Source organism: Hibiscus syriacus, unplaced genomic scaffold, assembly GCF_006381635.1.
Source record: "Hibiscus syriacus cultivar Baekdansim isolate YM2019G1 unplaced genomic scaffold, ASM638163v2 tig00110678_pilon, whole genome shotgun sequence".
Classification (NCBI taxonomy): domain Eukaryota; kingdom Viridiplantae; phylum Streptophyta; class Magnoliopsida; order Malvales; family Malvaceae; genus Hibiscus; species Hibiscus syriacus.
This window is the reverse complement of record NW_024062822.1, coordinates 1,728,968-1,745,582: the sequence shown is the minus strand read 5'-3', so window position 1 is coordinate 1,745,582 and position 16,615 is coordinate 1,728,968. Positions and strand designations below refer to the sequence as shown.

At 36.3% G+C, this 16,615-nt stretch overlaps 3 protein-coding genes and 1 pseudogene across 5 annotated transcripts; 2 read left to right on the top strand and 2 right to left on the bottom strand.

The window, feature by feature from the left end:
- Positions 1 to 1,319: 1,319 nt before the first annotated feature.
- On the top strand, positions 1,320 to 4,793 carry LOC120138127 (sulfoquinovosidase-like). Its single transcript, XM_039153714.1, has 7 exons — positions 1,320 to 2,251; positions 2,353 to 2,485; positions 2,794 to 3,009; positions 3,100 to 3,255; positions 3,344 to 4,003; positions 4,170 to 4,286; positions 4,373 to 4,793. The coding sequence occupies exons 1-7, from the start codon at positions 1,320 to 1,322 to the stop codon at positions 4,706 to 4,708; spliced, it is 2,550 nt and encodes an 849-aa protein (XP_039009645.1). The 3' UTR covers positions 4,709 to 4,793.
- Positions 4,794 to 6,392: 1,599 nt separating this feature from the next.
- On the bottom strand, positions 6,393 to 15,856 carry LOC120138246 (uncharacterized protein At2g23090). Of its 3 annotated transcripts, none has more exons than XM_039153779.1 (4): positions 15,846 to 15,856; positions 8,043 to 8,145; positions 7,890 to 7,930; positions 6,393 to 6,732 (listed from the first exon to the last, which is right to left on the bottom strand). In XM_039153779.1, the coding sequence occupies exons 2-4, from the start codon at positions 8,116 to 8,118 to the stop codon at positions 6,613 to 6,615; spliced, it is 237 nt and encodes a 78-aa protein (XP_039009710.1). In that variant the 5' UTR covers positions 8,119 to 8,145; positions 15,846 to 15,856; the 3' UTR covers positions 6,393 to 6,612. The 3 variants fall into 3 exon arrangements, 1 of the variants encoding a protein (XP_039009710.1); XR_005517502.1 differs by lacking the exon at positions 15,846 to 15,856 and adding an exon at positions 7,496 to 7,595 and having other exon boundaries at positions 6,644 to 6,732; positions 8,043 to 8,137; XR_005517503.1 differs by lacking the exons at positions 7,890 to 7,930; positions 15,846 to 15,856 and adding an exon at positions 7,496 to 7,595 and having other exon boundaries at positions 6,644 to 6,732; positions 8,043 to 8,159.
- LOC120138245 (protein CONSERVED IN THE GREEN LINEAGE AND DIATOMS 27, chloroplastic-like) lies at positions 9,854 to 11,820 on the top strand. Its single transcript, XM_039153778.1, has 7 exons — positions 9,854 to 10,237; positions 10,316 to 10,468; positions 10,553 to 10,630; positions 10,967 to 11,062; positions 11,215 to 11,250; positions 11,336 to 11,517; positions 11,618 to 11,820. The coding sequence occupies exons 1-7, from the start codon at positions 10,007 to 10,009 to the stop codon at positions 11,778 to 11,780; spliced, it is 939 nt and encodes a 312-aa protein (XP_039009709.1). The 5' UTR covers positions 9,854 to 10,006; the 3' UTR covers positions 11,781 to 11,820.
- On the bottom strand, positions 15,153 to 16,479 carry LOC120138207 (annotated as a pseudogene).
- Positions 16,480 to 16,615: the final 136 nt, after the last annotated feature.

The window sequence follows — 16,615 nt, the reverse complement described above, 5'->3', positions numbered from 1 at the left end:
ATAATGTATCATCTTTTAATTATATGTGAATTTACAATTTTGGGCCCCAAACAAGAGAAGGGCTTGGGCGAGCGCCCCTTTTGCCTATGCTCAGGGATGGGCCTGGTGGTTGCCCAATTGTTCGTTCTCATTTTATAGGTTTGAACTTAGGGATGTTAATGGGCCAGATCAGTTCAAATATTTGGCGCACCTGGACCCTACTCAACCTATATATATATATATAAATTTATTTTTATTAGGTAAAACAACAACCTAATTCAAAAAATAGAAATGAATATTATTATAATTATCCCTAAATATATAAAATATAATTATAATATTATATCGTTTCGAATCAAATTTTTTCACCTTAAACCTGAAATTGACTTGACACAACCACAACCTAACAAAGTTTGACCCAAACCTAAATTTTTAAAATGAATAACCGATCCGACCAAATTGAATAAAAACCCGTCGGATTAGTTTAAAATGGCCATCCCTACATGGGCTAAGGTTATATTTTACAACTTTTGGGGCAGGCAAGTTGTTAGGAACTTAGGGTCCAATTATGTGAGCAATGGGATACGAAGAGGTCCCCCCCAAAGTGTCCCTTATTAGTAGGGTAATCTTATTTCATGGAGCATAAAAGTCCAAACAAAACTTTGTTGAATTGTATGCAATTTCGGCTAACTACCTTACTGTGCCTTACCCATATTGAATAAAGTAGCAGCAAAATCCAAAATACTGGTTTTTGATGAATCGTGCCGCAAATGTGCCTAAATTCATCACAAAAGCTCCCTCGTTTCAAAGAATGTTGAGTGCAAAATACATCCAAATTCATGACACAAATCGTTGTTTGATGAATTTTGAACCGCAACTACGTCCAAATTCATGACCCCGGCGGCCCGGCCAATTAGAATTCTCATCTCTTCTCATATCTGAAGATTCAAATTTGATATTTCATCTTTAAATTATGTATATTTCTACGCCTCTTAAATGTATATAAAAAATAAAATAATTTACAACAATACTCCTTTGGTTCATAATTATAATTTTTGTTTTCTATTTTGAAAATACAGATATATAAAAAAAATTCATTGACTAATCGCAATGGTAAAATGAGAGTTGCAATCCTATAAAATATCTCGATTTGAGTAATTACATTTATATGATGTGTGTACATCGTTAATTAATTTTTTTTAATAAGATACTTCGAATACCAAAATATAAATGCAATTTACCGCATGGAGTAATTTTACCTAAAGTCACACATGCATATTCTAAAGCTAGTTCTTCAAATAAAAATGAGATTCCATTGATTCCATGCACAATCTCCAAACATGTCAACCCTGAAAATCACCAAAAAGCACCAAAAACATTTCAACAACCCCTTCCCTTCCACCCCAAGATCTCTCCCTTTCATGCATGGCAATCTCATCATTCATTCCCCTACACTGCCTCCCCTCAAAATCTTCTCATTCGGGAAGGATTTCCAGATGCTTTGGAGCACCTCAAATGGTGGGTATGTCTCAATTTCTCACAAATCTCTACCCTCAAAATCAATATGGTCCACGATCCCCGGACAGGCATTTATATCGGCCGCCATGGCCGACACAGAAGTGGAAGAAAGCAGGGGATCTTTTATCGTCAAAGACAGAGACGTTCACTTTCACTGTGATCGACAAACTATTGAAGATATAGCTTTGATCAGTTCATCTGACGATGATTTTCTATCTGATTATATGGAGTTTGATCACATGAACACAAAAAATCCAGAATTTGAACAGTCCCCTGTTTTAGTCATAAGAGGCCATATTTTTAGCAACGGGAAAAAGAAGAGGCCTCAATGTTCAACAAGATACTGCGTCTTGTTTGATCAAAAGAATAGTAACCAAATTGGGTTCCAAGTCAAAATCGGACAACCAAAATTTGAGCATTATCAACATCGGAATGTTTCGGGAAAGTACCGGCGTTTGAGGATGTATCGGAAACTGGGATTGTTGTGGTTCTTTATGAGGAGAAAAGGGTCGGCGAGAGCTACTCCATCGGAGGAGGAACAAAGAGAGCCGATTGTTGGTGAAGGTAGAGTAGCGGAATTCAACAGGGTTATTTTCTGCTATGCAAGTGAAGCAAATGAAAGATTTTTCGGTTTCGGAGAGCAGTTTTCCCACATGGATTTCAAGGGTAAAAGGGTGCCCATTTTGGTTCAAGAACAAGGCATTGGAAGAGGAGACCAACCCATCACTTTTGCAGCAAACTTGGTTAGCTACCGGTAAGTACAGGCGATCATGTTTCGGTTTGCAATGATTTTGAAAACCAAAAATTGTTGATATCGTATTAATATATATATATCTATATTTATATATGTTGCAGAGCTGGTGGAGATTGGAGTACTACTTATGCTCCTTCACCATTTTATATGACATCTGAGATGAGGTCTCTTTACTTGGAAGGCTACAACTATTCTGTATTTGATCTCACACAACATGATAAGGTCCAACTGCAGGTATTTTTCAATGCAAGTTATCAATATTAATTTAAAACAAATTATAAGATAGTAATGGTTTTTTATGCTACTTATTATATGTGTGTAGACGTAGTAGTTTGTGCATGTGTAATGTGCTGTTTTTTATGACATTGGTCTGAATATAAATATAAATAAATTATTTAATTTGATATTTTTTAAAAATAATATAGTTTGGAACTAATAAATACTATTGATGAGTTACAGAAATGAAAAAAAAAGGGTTTAAAAAATTATTTGGAGTAAATTGAATTCCTTGATGCAGTTTTCTTTATGATGGAGGTTTGCAGGTACACGGAAATACAGTGGAAGGGAGGATAATACATGGGAGCTCACCATTGGAGATCATTGAACATTTCACAGAAGCTATTGGGAGACCACCTGAGCTGCCTGAATGGATGATATCCGGAGCAGTGGTTGGCATGCAAGGCGGAACCCAAACTGTACGCTCTATTTGGGATAAACTCATGACCTATAAGGTTCCCATTTCATCATTTTGGTTGCAGGTAAAATGTTGTTGAATTTGCCTTTGGCTAAAATTAACAAGTTTTATAGGATTGTTTTTATTTTTTTCATTTCAACTTGTTGTTCTATAGGACTGGGTGGGGCAAAGAGAGACATTGATTGGATCACAATTATGGTGGAACTGGGAAGTTGACACAACAAGGTACCCAGGATGGCAACAGCTAGTTAAAGATCTTAACACACACAACATCAAAATGATGGCATATTGCAATCCTTGTTTAGCACTGGTATGTATATGCGTCCGAAACGGGTGCTTAAAAGAATGAAGAGTCGGAGCAACATAGATTTTCTTGCTTATTTGAGATTGTTTTACAGATGGATGAGAAGCCGAGCAAAAGGAGGAATCTCTTTGAGGAAGCAAAAGAGCTGGGGATTTTGGTGAAAGATAAGCACGGAGAACCGTACATGGTTCCGAACACGGCCTTTGAAGTGGGAATGTTGGACTTGACACATCCACTTACTGCAATTTGGTTCAAGCATATTTTGCAAGAAATGGTGGACGAAGGAGTCAGAGGATGGATGGCTGATTTTGGTGAAGGCTTGCCATTGGATGCTGTACTCTATTCAGGTGAAGATCCTATTTCTGCCCACAATAAATACCCCGAACTATGGGCTCGAATAAATCGTGAATTTGTCAACGAATGGAAGAACCGACACGCTGTAAAGGAGGGAGAAGACCCGGAACAAGAAGAGAGTTTAGTGTTCTTCATGAGGGCTGGTTTCAGAGATAGTCCAAAGTGGGGGATGCTGTTTTGGGAAGGTGACCAGATGGTAAGCTGGCAAGCCAATGATGGGATAAAGAGCTGTGTTGTCGGCCTTTTGAGTAGTGGACTTTCTGGCTTTGCTTTTAACCACAGTGATATCGGAGGCTACTGTACCATAAATTTACCGATCATCAAGTACCGTCGAAGCGAAGAGTTGCTTCTGAGATGGATGGAGCTGAACGCATTCACCGTAGTTTTTCGAACTCATGAGGTATGTTGAAAACAGAGCTCACTCCTTAAACATCCATGATCACTAAAAGGATTCATAGCTGAACTTCTAATTATTTCTTGTAACACAAGCTTAGCCTTTAACTTGTGGGTAAAGATTGCTACATTCAGTTATATAACATAATGTGATATCATCTTTCTTCTGGTAGGGAAACAAACCTTCATGTAACAGTCAATTTTACTCCAATGATAAAACCCTATCACATTTTGCACGCATGGCTAAAGTGTACAAAGCCTGGAAGTTTTACAGGATCCAACTGGTGAAGGTAATGCTACAAATACAACACTTGTGTAATTCAAGCAACATACATACACGCATACATACATAATTGTATTGGCTTGCACAAAATAGGAAGGAGCCGAGAAGGGGTTGCCGATCTGCCGACACCTATTTCTTCACTACCCGGGCGATGAACGGGTTCAAAGGTTGAGTTACCAACAATTCATGGTGGGGAGTGAAATCCTAGTGGTTCCTGTCCTTGACAAGGGAAAGAAGAATGTCAAAGCTTACTTCCCAATTGGAGAAACTTGTATTTGGCAGCATATCTGGACAGGACAACAATACCATAAACAAGGCTCTGAAGCTTTTGTTGGAGCTCCCATAGGCTACCCTGCTGTTTTTGTCAAGGTTGGCTCTACGGTTGGAGACATTTTTCTAAAAAACCTAAGAAATCTTGATATTCTTTAAGCCAAAAAATATTATTAAAGAAGCCATTATTCAATTAATTTAGATGTTTACATTGTTATTTTGTTGTACAAATTTAAGAGTCTTCAATTATAATCTACTTGAATAGACCAAAATAAAAAATAATAATATTGGTATGGAGCTTTGGAGAACCACAGTCCAAAATGCAAAATTACCCATTTAATAAAGGGTAAAGTACACAAATGGTCCCCGACTATAAGGTATTATTTTATTAAGTCCCTTAACTATTAAAAATTATAAAATAGTCACCCGATTATACGATGATGCTTTGTTGAGTTCTTCGACTATTAAAAGTTACAAAGCAATCACCTGACTATTCTTATATTCCAAACTCATCATTTTCTGTTAGAAATTGGTGATCGTCTGAGTTGGATATTAATCTGCTGACTGAGATAAGATAAAATCTGATCCAGAACTGTTTAAGTTAATCACAGAGGGTTGTCAAATTTTTTAACAAAAAAGGACAAGTTCGACATATATGAATAGTTGGGTGACCATTTTGTTACTTTTAACAGTTAGGGGACTCAACAAAGCAATAACCAATAATCAGAGGATCATTTTATAACTTCTAATAATTAAAGAACTCAACTATAGTCGTGGACCATTTGTGTACTTTACCCATTAAGAAACGACGTTGTAATGTTAAGAGAGATGGGAGAAAAGAAAATTAGAGAGCAACAACAAAAACAAAATATCTCATTCGCTGGTGATAGTGTACTGCAAAATTAGCCAGGTTTCTTCACATTGTCCAAACCCTAAATATGTAACTTTAACTCGAATTCGACTCGACCCAACCGATAGGGGTCCAATTTCTTTTTAAAAAATTGAATTTGGGTCAGGTTCGGGTGAAAAAACTCTGACCCGACCCGATAATAATAATAGAATTTCGTTAAAATCTTTATTATTATTTAATTAAATCCTTATTTTATATTGGTTCGAGTTGGGTCGAATTTATACTCTAAAAATTCGGGTCGGATTGTAGTCGGGTGGAGGGTAAATATTTTCAGGTCAGATGGATGATATAAAATTTTCGGGTCGGTCGGGTTCGGGTGCATATTTTCGGGTCACGTCGGGTCAAATTGACCAAAAACCTAACCCTAACCCGACCCGTTGCCATCTTTACCAAGCCCTCTCTAAAACCCCTGAAATCAAACTCTTCTTCCATGTCAACCTAGCCCAACATCTTCATTTCCCATTTATCAAACGCTTAAAAAATATGCTTGAATCTTATAATTCAACGGAGCTCTCTTCTTCTTTTACACCCTTCCTCAAAAAACCCTCTGATATCTCATTTTCTTCATCACTCTCTCTCCCTTCCCACGTCAACTCTACCAAAAACCATCAAAACATAATAATTTTCGCGTCTTCGCTGTTGCTGTCGACCCATCGCAAGATATTCCCAGAAACAACCCGCAAAGACTCCTAAAAGAGTTTTCCAAGAGCAAAAAACCCACAGCTCCGAGGAAAAAAGTACCCCCAAAAAAGATTCATAATAGAACCTCCCCTCGATGACAAAAACCAACGGTCACACAACACAGAACACAAAGGTTACTGGATTCTCCAGAGTAGAAATGGCTTAATAACTCAAACTAAAGGTTATCGGATTCCCCAATGTAGAGATTACTTATTTGTGGTTAATGCTCTAGATAATGGTAGATTGGTAGTATGAATAAATGACATGCAAGTGGAAAGAATTTTAAGGGAGAAAAGAACGACAGCAAGTGTTCTGAAACAATGCTACAATAACATCAATGCTTCACTTTAACATTGATGCAGGAATGAACTAATCGTCCTTAGCATCTATAAACCATGGAGGCTTTTACATGACTAATATCCAAATTAAAAGTCTACATAAAAGTAGGCACATTATATTTGATCCAGCTTCGTCACTTCTTCAGATGAGGGAAACATGCATAGACGTCGGATTTTGGATGCTTTGCTTCCGCATGCTCTCGGCACTTCACCTCAGACGTTGTGCAAATAAATGTCTGCATGCATACCTTGCACTGCATTTTGCACGAATAAATCATTACAATCAATCACCGGTTATTAGTACAGCAAACAAAAAAGAAGCTCAAATGCTAAACCAGAGTAATTCCTTCCACTACATCTGTATGTCAAATGGATGGATTTGAAAGTAATTATACGGGTCTCAATGTTAAAAATTAATGCTTTCCTCTCACTATAACCTCATCTTCTAAAGGTTTAAAAATCGGCAAATAAAAGGGACTAATGAATATCATCTCAAACATGCCTAGAGCATTGCCCAAAAAATGATCCTCATCATCGCTAACAATACAATGATACGAGACTCCTCGTAAATATAATGTGATTGGAAGTGGCACGCATTACAGTCATCACATCACTAGTTCTCGCACTTGAAAATATTTCATAAATAAAACAGAAACATCTCAACCCACTGATGGACTGATAGAGAACTTCTATATCAGACTCAACATACCATCCATGGCCTGATAGGAAAGAAATTGAGAGGGCGAAACAAGACACCATACTCCAACCCCCAACAAAAACGGTACTCAAAAGAAAAGAAAAGAAAAGAATCGAATGTAAGGGGTCCATAGGCTAAAGATGTACATGAAAGAAAAAAAAAACCTAAAGCACTTCAACTAAGAACCGCGTTTAATATTTGTCACTGGCCCAGAGACAAATTGTCATTGTAAACACAAGCATGACAGACCATTCAACAACATAAAGACTAATATTTGGTCAAAAGGAATACATCATGAAGACTAATTAAGTAATTATTACATGAAAAGAGCCACTTTCAGAAAGTGAATGTTTAGTTTTAAGGGTTAAGGATGGGAAATTTTTTAATCCAATGAATAGGCTACAAATGTGCGAAGTGATCCTGAAACATAACCTTTACATTATAAAATTTTGAATTCTAATGCATTTTTATCTTTATTGAAAGGCAAAGCCTTTGTTAAAACTGATCAGCCAAACAAAATTTTAAAACAATAGCACATACTTTGATCTAAACCTTTTCCTCTGTCTAGAGAAAGAGCAAAATATATTTTTTTCGGGGGAAAATTAGACCCACAAAAGAATTAAGAAAACGGCAATAAAACAATACAAAAAAAATTAAAACAAAAGTTAGAAGGAAACTAATCATGGTTAAAAAGGATTTAAACCCCAAAATCACCTGAATCGACATTGCTTTCTTGTTTGATTCTAGTTGGCTCCCTGAGAAAAAAATACATAATCAGTAGAAGGATCTAATTCATGTTAAAGTAAAAAAAAAACCCTAATTTTTAAAATTCTTTCTAGTTTGCGATAAGGAAAAGATAATTGAAACCTTTTGCGGCGGCTTTAGCCTTCTCGAGGTTTTTTTCACGCGCCATCTTCGACTTTTGGGCATTGCCTCCTCCCATATCTTATCGATTCGGCGTGAATGAACCCTAATTTGGTTAAGAGGAGAGAGGATTCGAAACTCGATTATTAGTTTTCAGTGGAATATAATATACATATGAAAAATTAATTGTATACATATGAAAAATGAAAAATTAATTGTATACATATGAAAAATTAATTGTATACATATGAAAAATTAATTGTATTCATAAATTTTTATTTTTAAAGTTGATTAAAAAATTAATCTCATTTCTTTATTATTTATCATTTACACGTCAACTATTACATTATAATAGTATATCATCATGTAACTATATCAATACCGTTAATTGTTATAACAACAATATAACAATCAACATCGACTAAAGAAATAAATTAATATGATTAAAAAAATGAAAATAACTTTATCAATTTAAATATATTTAAGAGTAAAATGAATCTTTAATTTTTTATTACACGTGAGGCCTATGCGGCTATGCTTGCCCCTAGTTTGGATGACTTGAGGATAGGAAAACAAGCTTGGGGACCCCCTCAATAAATCTTGTGGCAAAATTTGGAGTATGATATATGATACTACATTTCCTTTTTCTGATGAGCTTACTGGCTAGGTTCTTCATGTTGCAGAGAGGATATAATCGGACCATTGAGAACTCAACAATGATAGCTTTTGCTGCTGTTGGATTATTCGTGGCGGCTGGTTGCATGTATGTTTTGACACGGTGTGGAAAGCAGCCTTATCAAAACAGGCACAAATTATGATTGTTTCATATCCCATTTTGACAGCGTTTATGGTTTTCCCTGGGTCTGTCATTAGTCGCTGATTAAACTGAAGGCTGAAACAGAAGTTACCATTGACCTTCAAATTACTACTGGAATGGTATGTGAAAAGGCTGAAAAGGAAGGACATATTTTCAAGTTGCAAGGATTAACTAAGTTAGGGAAATAACCTCCCAAGATATCGACATGAGAAATACAAGCAAAGAGAACTCAGCTGGTATCAATGGCTGTTGAATACCATTGCAAGTATCATTCAATAAAAGTGAACGTGTTTTACAAACAAATTTTGTTCTGCTCTGTACGTTCAGCTTCGAAGTATAAGAGGATGCAGCAGCAGCGGTGACTTAATGCATCAGTTGGCCTCTGATTGTTAAGGTTAATATTTTTTTTTATAGGAATTTATATTAGTAGAGTTGCAAAAGCCTCAGGCTTGAAAGATTCATTGAGAGAATCATATCTTGTACTTTGTTTTACCGTCTGTTATGTTATCCGGATTTTCCTTTTTTTAATTCTGGAGTAATTTTAATGTAGTATATGTTTATAATTTTTCTTAGCTACCGATAACGTATAAAAGATGTAGTTATTGTCTCTATTACCATTGAGCTACTCAAAAAAATTCTATTTGGATCTGAATGAGCTGATGCCAGAATTAAACTGAAAATGAAACTGAGCCGAAGCTAAAGCTCGAGCAAAACCCAACCCAAACTTAACATTCTTTCTTGAAAGGGCCCATGCATGAGGATAATCCTCTCGATCTATATCCCTCACAATTTTCATACGCTCTGGCTCGTGGAAGCACGAGCTATACACAAAAGCACAGCGTGCAAGTCCATTTCTGCCACAGTTTTGTTGCATGAAGCAACCCTTCCCAACCCTCACGTCTCCCAACCACAAAAAATATTGCAACTTTTAATAGCGATTTATCGATTTCATCCACGTAACTCTCGGATAGGCCCCATTGTTAAGAATCCATCAAAGAAACAACACACAAAAAACAAAGTAATTCTCTCGTTGTATCTGCTCCACGCAAATTATGTAGAACTAAACGTTGTCTAAATGAACTCAATTATCTATTGTAGCGAGCCCTTCTCTTGGCTCCCTGGATCGAACTCAGTTGAGAAAGATAGATAGATGCTTAGATTAAATGTTCATTGTTCTCTAAATATTCCTACTCCGGCGCATATTAAGCTTGGGAGTCGTTATGGTCCTGGCTTAGCTAAGTTCAACGGAGGGCCGAAGCTGCCTCGTGGGGTTCCAGTCAGGGCCTTAAAAGATGAGATGGACGGTGGTATGAGCGGTGGCTTTCAAGGCCGGAGCTGGGAACCTGGCTTGGAGATCGAGGTCCCTTTTGAGCAAAGGCCGGTATGTTCACAATCTTAATATACTCCTCAAAATTGCTTTTCTTATATGAACATGCAATCATCTGTTTGCTCAAAATAGGTGAATGAGTACTCATCTCTGAAAGACGGTCCTCTGTATTCATGGGGCGAGCTGGGACCAGGCCAATTTTTCCTTCGTCTGGGAGGGCTGTGGCTAGTAACTTTCACGGTTCTTGGAGCCCCAATAGCAGCTTCAAGCTTCAATCCTTCAAGGGTAAGTCCAAAAACATCACTGTTTATGTTATTCGGACCCTTGGGCTAAAATTCAGAAAATAACTTTCTGGTTCACACCGTGCAGGAACCTTTAAGATTTGTGCTTGCTGCTGGAACAGGAACTCTCTTCCTCGTGTCACTGATTGTATTAAGAATTTATCTGGTACGATCGCCTTCTTCAAGTTTTAACCTTTACTGTTGCTGTTGTGCTTAAGAATGATTCAGCCATGGCCATTTGTTCATCATTCTAGGGAATTGTTGTGTGTGCCAATGCATATGTAAAAAACATTAAATATGTCAATTAGCTGAAACAAACAAAAGCATGATTCAATTTAACTAAATCTAATACGGATGGTTTCATCAAGCGATCTTAGCACCTCAAAACTTTTTGGAAATGACACAACGAAACAATCGACTTAACTCACATAACCACAAAGCTCCTCCGAGTATCAGTTTCGGTGACGTTGAAAACATGAATGATGTATTCAGCATGTTGCAGGGATGGAGTTATGTTGGTGATAGGCTTCTATCAGCGGTAATACCGTATGAAGAGACTGGCTGGTATGATGGTCAAATGTGGGTAAAACCACCCGAGGTTAGTACACAAGTCAAGGGCGGCTCTTAGTTTCTAAAATCTAAAGAAAGAAAATTCTTTCACCATACTCTTTATGATTACACGGTCAAAAGCTTCTGCGGATCAATTTTTATCCACTATATTGTTATCTTTAATCCCTTTTCCCTTTCCAGGTTCTGGCTCGTGACAGATTGCTGGGATCTTATAAGGTACTATATATATCATATTCATATTTTTATGAATGAAAACAAGGCCATGGAAGTTTGACATGAGAAAATGCATGATGGCCTCCAGGTTAAACCAGTTGTCAAGTTGTTGAAACAGACACTAGTCGGAACAGGGGCCTTACTCGTTACATCAGTGTTTCTATTTATCTTCGCTACACCGGTGGAGGATTTCTTTAAAACAGCATTTGTCACAAAGGGTGCATCATCAAGTGTTCTTGCTTCGAAAACCAACACAAAGTTCAATCTAAGGTATATATATGGATGTCACACATGAAGATTCAACATAAACTCAAGTTCTAAAACTGTCGTGGTATGTTACAACACCACTTTCCATGTAAATGTATTGTAGGAAAGAAGAATTGCTTAGCCTGCCGATAGAAGTTAAGGATGATGATGATCTAGCAGCGGCTGCGGCAGAGGCTGCTGATGGAAGACCAGTGTACTGCAGGGACAGATTCTATCGTGCATTGGCGGGTGGGCAGTACTGCAAATGGGAAGATCTAATGAAGTAGTTAGCTTGGTTGAATTCTGGGAATGGAGAACTTGATCTTCTTGGAATTTTTATATGGTCAATTTGCTTTGAACATTGTAGCTAAAGAATATGTAAATGCCAAAATTTTCTGCAATTATTCATGCTGTTTTAGAAAATTTAAAGAAACAAATCCACAAACATCATGACTATTCATAATTTTGCTGTATATAAAGTTTATAACATATGAACTTGTAACCAGTTTAAAATTTTAAAGGATAATACACGTCACGTTGACAACTTTCACATGTAAACTTATGAACAGTTGAACATTACTTTTCAAAATTATATTAAAAAAGCTAAATTTAAGATTTAATTATTTTAATATTATTGGTACAATCGCACGAGGTTCGTTCTTGCTGGTCACGCACATGTTGTGCCTGATCATGGTGACCCTGCCATTGTGGAGGCGAATGCAATCACGGCTGGCATCAGACTCGCTAAGTCGCTATTGATCTACATTCGACGCTCAACCAATACTATCGCTCATGCTTTACCTAAATGGTCGTCGTCCACATCGATCTCATTTTTCTTTATTTATGAGTTTATGGAATCTATTTTCATTAATATACTTCAACACTCGACTTCTAATTAATATAAATTCATATTCCTTTCATATATATATATATATGTTGTAAACTGAAATTTGTAATTTTTATAGTTAGATTGAAATTTATTTTTCACACAAATTTTAAATATATATATATATATATATATATATTCTAACATTATTTATTACTCAAAAGTTACTTTTAATCCAAAAATAAATTTTAGTTGCATTCCTAAACGGTCCTCACTTCTTCCCGGTGACCCCTCGAAAAACATCAGCCCGATCTCCTCATCATCAAAGCTTTGCCCACTGACGTGGCCACGTACTATTGGTTTATGAGATTGGGAAAAAATACCCCACCGGCTACTCACCCTCTTCCTCGAGACCTGTCTTACCAGTCTACAAAAACTAATTAGATAAGTTCAAGTTAAATTAGAAAATTACATGGCTCTTTTTTCTGTGGGCTCCGAGTCCAGACTGTGTCGACTCTGGATCGACACGTTACACTGTCTCTTTGTTTTATAGTTTTGATGCTCATAAGAGGTTTTCCATCGAACGGTTATTTTATTTTCTCATCTCTCTATTACTACCTTAACAGTTTCTGTCACCACTTCACTCGCCCGCTGTCTCAAACAATGGATCGTAGAAGCGCCTTTGCAATCAGGGGCATGGATGAGGGGACGCAAAGTGGGCGACCGTTCAGAGTGCGCATGGGTATTCAATCAAGGCCTTTTGATGTTAGCATTGGACGTTCGGTTTCAGATAAAGCTGTTGATCTACGGCCTTTAGTTTTAAATAAGAGTTAATGTATGTGGCTCCCTAAGAAATCATTGTACACTTATTATTTTAAAAAAATATTTAATTTAATTTATTAATGAAAATAGAAAAAATTACATACCCAACTTTTTTATAGTGCGAGCGTTAAAATTTTAGATCCGCGCAGTTGTTTTGATTTGTATTGTGGTGACCGCTGTCGGTGCTCAACCTCCTGCAGCTGCGCCTGCTAAAGCTCCTCCGGCAACTCTTGCTACTGCTCCCGTGAGTAAGCCTAAATCACCGGCTCCAACGGCTGCGGCTCCGCATAAGTCTGCGGCTCCGCATAAGTCTGCGGCGGTTCCAGCTCCATCTAAATCTGCATACATTAACAAACTCGATCTTACACTTACACTGCATTAATATATTCAATTTTTTTAATTTTATTATTTTATATGGGAAAGAATCAAATTTCTTAAATAGTTCTCTAAATCGTTGAATTGTTTTATGCGGAAAATGAAATGGAAAAAAAATGCAGAGTGGAGCAGAGACAATAAAGAAGATTGGAGAGTTGGCATTGGGTTGGGCAACCATTGCTTTGGTGTTCTAGACTAGATTTCACCACATCCAACATTTGCTTTGTAATCAAAGTTTGACATTGAGAGGCGGAGACTCCAGTTTTCCCTTTTCTTTTGGACAATTCGTTTTGTATTTTGGCTTTAGGATTTATGTTTTTTTTTTTTCATTTACCCGTTCCCTTTTTGTCTTCAATATTATTTTCTTATTTATTCTTCCATCCTATTTTAATAAAATCACAATTTTATTTAAGGTAAATTACACGGGTGACCACCGAACTATGATCATAAATCATTTTGACCATCAATCAAGCCGTTGGCCATTAATTTTTAATGGAGTTGATGATGTGGTAGATAATAAAATTGGTGTAATTATATATTTGGTCCTTGATATTCACATATTCTATCAATTCAATCACTATTTTAATTCAATTAAATAAATTTAATTCTCCAATCCAGAGATGTCATGTGTCACTATATGATTGTAGGCTGAATTAATTTATTTTAATATTTTAATTAAACAATTTTCCCACCAATCAGGTAATGACACGTGTCACCACCTATGTAAAGGGAAAACAAATTAAACCTGCAAAGGAGCTTGAGGGGGGATTCGATAAAAAAATAATTTAAAAATAAAAAATATATTAAAATTATTTAGAGAATTCAAATCACAAAATAAAAATGAATTTAATATTTCATTTTTAAGTATTAAATTAATTATAATTTAATATATACGTAAAATTTAATTTATTTATTAGATATTTTTAATAATTTAATATGTATATGTGTGTGTGAAATAACCTTGAACAAAATACATAAAGTGTTGTGAAATTTTGAACCAAATGGGTAGTTTGGCATAATGTGCCTCGGGACTTTTAAGGTCCTTGGATCGAATCCCCCCTCAAGCTCCTTTGTAGGATTATTTTGTTTCCTCTTTACATGAGTGGTGACACGTGTCATTATATGATTAGAGGTTGAATTTAATTAATTTTAATTTAATATATTTTGAGCATCTCTGGATTGGAAGATTAAATTTATTTAATTAAATTAAAATAGTGATTAAATTGATAGAATGTGTTAATATTAAGAATCAAATATATAATTACGCCAATTTTATTAATTGTCACGTCATCACCTCCGTTAAAATTAAATGCCACTGGTTTGATTGAATCACTTAAATAGTTGAGTGGTATGTTTGATCGTTTTCAAATGTTGGTGGTCAAAATGGTTTATGACCATAGTTTGATGGTCGCTCGTGTAATTTACCCTTTTATGTACTATATAGCACTTATTTTTTTGTACTGCCAACGCCAATGAATCAAAAGGAAGAATACGAGTTCACAAAAACAGATAAATTGCGTTGCTTTTCAAGCAACAATTAAATATTTGATTTGTTTTCATTCTCAAATTATAAAAAAAAAATCCAAACTATTGAAAGAAAACTTGATAATATTACATGAAAACTACTTTAAAAGCTTTAAAGAACCTTAACTGAAATCAAAATGAAACAATAGGGACTTGTTTTCAAGCCCATGTTTGCAGTTGTTTTAATTCGTACATCTATTTGTCTCTCGTTGTTAATCAGTAACTGAACAACTGTGACAGATAGACATGGTTTAACAAATCTACACCAAACAGTGGAGTACTGTATATTTCAAATTATCTAGAGCTTAAACCAAAAAGTTAACAAATGTCAAGACTCAAGTCACATCTTATGGAAGCAAGGGTCCAAACTCCATCAGGTCAGAACACCAACCTGGCATTTTGTGTATTAACCAAATGGAACGACAGAGCTCAGGTGTCTGTCGGCGGTGAGCAACTAAAATAAGTAGCTTGCAGAGTTCTTCATCAAAATTCGAAGCAATCTTAAAAGTAGCAAGGAGCTGTAAAAAAACCTCCACTTCCAATTATTTGCCATTGGCATCATCATTGTCTACACTGGACAACTTGGGTTTCCACTCCTAAGCAATTGCCTTAGCTTGTTGCTTGGTTTTGGGGTTCAGAAGGTGATCAGCACCAGGGTCTATTCTGGCCAAAAAGGAAGCCATTGCATGTATTAGGACAACACAGGATTTGCGCATGCCCTGAAGGGTAGCATCCATAGTTTGATATGTTTCAACAGGAGGGTAAAACCCCTACAATGAATCCAACACCAAACGGGCTGCTTCACTTGCACTTTCTAGTGCAAAGAAAAGTTCTTGACAACTACCAGATAGATTTTTCTGATTCTCCATTACTAAATTAAGAAGTCCTTTTGTATCCTTTTGCCTACAAAATTGAGTCAGCTTTGGATGTGGCTTAACATTAACAACCATGTTTTCAGTATTTTCACCTGTTTTATGAGGAAAGTCCTCATCAGGAGAGTTTCTATCATTGTTAGGGCTGCTTACCTTGGTGTCTTAGTCGACCAAAACATCGAGAGGATTCACATGTGTTGCTTTGAAATTTGCATGTGAACTCTGTAGTGATAGAAACAGCAGCATCTTTCAGCTCCTGAATTCGATCCAAGAAGTCTAGTTCCTTAGCAGCAACAGTTGTCTCCTTCTCCACAATCAATGCATTAGTTTCTTTCTCCTTGAACTCCTTCTCCTTAGCTTCTAGTTCTTCATATTTCCTTTTTAATGTTATATCGAGATTGCAAAAATGTTCAATTTCTGTCCACTGAACTTTATCCTCAGAAGCATCTGTGTAAGCTTCCAGTTCAAAAACTGCCTTGCAAAGCTCCTCTATCGGAGAAGATGCAGCACCATTTTCCGCATGTTGCGCATTATTGGCCATACTTGTGAACCATCAAAGGTAGTTAAGGAATCTATGACATTCGATTGAAAAATTCGTAATCAAATAAACACAACCGACACAGTCCAAGCTAAGGAGAAAAGAGTAAAAAACACTACCTCGATAGATCAGTTCCAACATAGAAGCAAATCATACAAAAAATGT

Bases quoted from the DNA above. Each gene is read 5' to 3' on its own strand.
- LOC120138245 (XM_039153778.1), top strand. From the start codon at position 10,007: ATGCTTAGATTAAATGTTCATTGTTCTCTAAATATTCCTACTCCGGCG. The intron at 10,469-10,552 runs GTAAGTCCAAAA...CACACCGTGCAG, and splicing joins CAAGCTTCAATCCTTCAAGG to GAACCTTTAAGATTTGTGCT. The intron at 11,518-11,617 runs GTATATATATGG...AATGTATTGTAG, and splicing joins AACACAAAGTTCAATCTAAG to GAAAGAAGAATTGCTTAGCC.
- LOC120138127 (XM_039153714.1), top strand. From the start codon at position 1,320: ATGTCAACCCTGAAAATCACCAAAAAGCACCAAAAACATTTCAACAAC. The intron at 3,010-3,099 runs GTAAAATGTTGT...GTTGTTCTATAG, and splicing joins TTTCATCATTTTGGTTGCAG to GACTGGGTGGGGCAAAGAGA. The intron at 3,256-3,343 runs GTATGTATATGC...ATTGTTTTACAG, and splicing joins GCAATCCTTGTTTAGCACTG to ATGGATGAGAAGCCGAGCAA.
- LOC120138246 (XM_039153779.1), bottom strand. From the start codon at position 8,118: ATGGGAGGAGGCAATGCCCAAAAGTCGAAGATGGCGCGTGAAAAAAAC. The intron at 7,931-8,042 runs GTTTCAATTATC...TTTTTTTCTCAG, and splicing joins GGCTAAAGCCGCCGCAAAAG to GGAGCCAACTAGAATCAAAC. The intron at 6,733-7,889 runs GTGATTTTGGGG...TGCAAAATGCAG, and splicing joins AGAAAGCAATGTCGATTCAG to TGCAAGGTATGCATGCAGAC.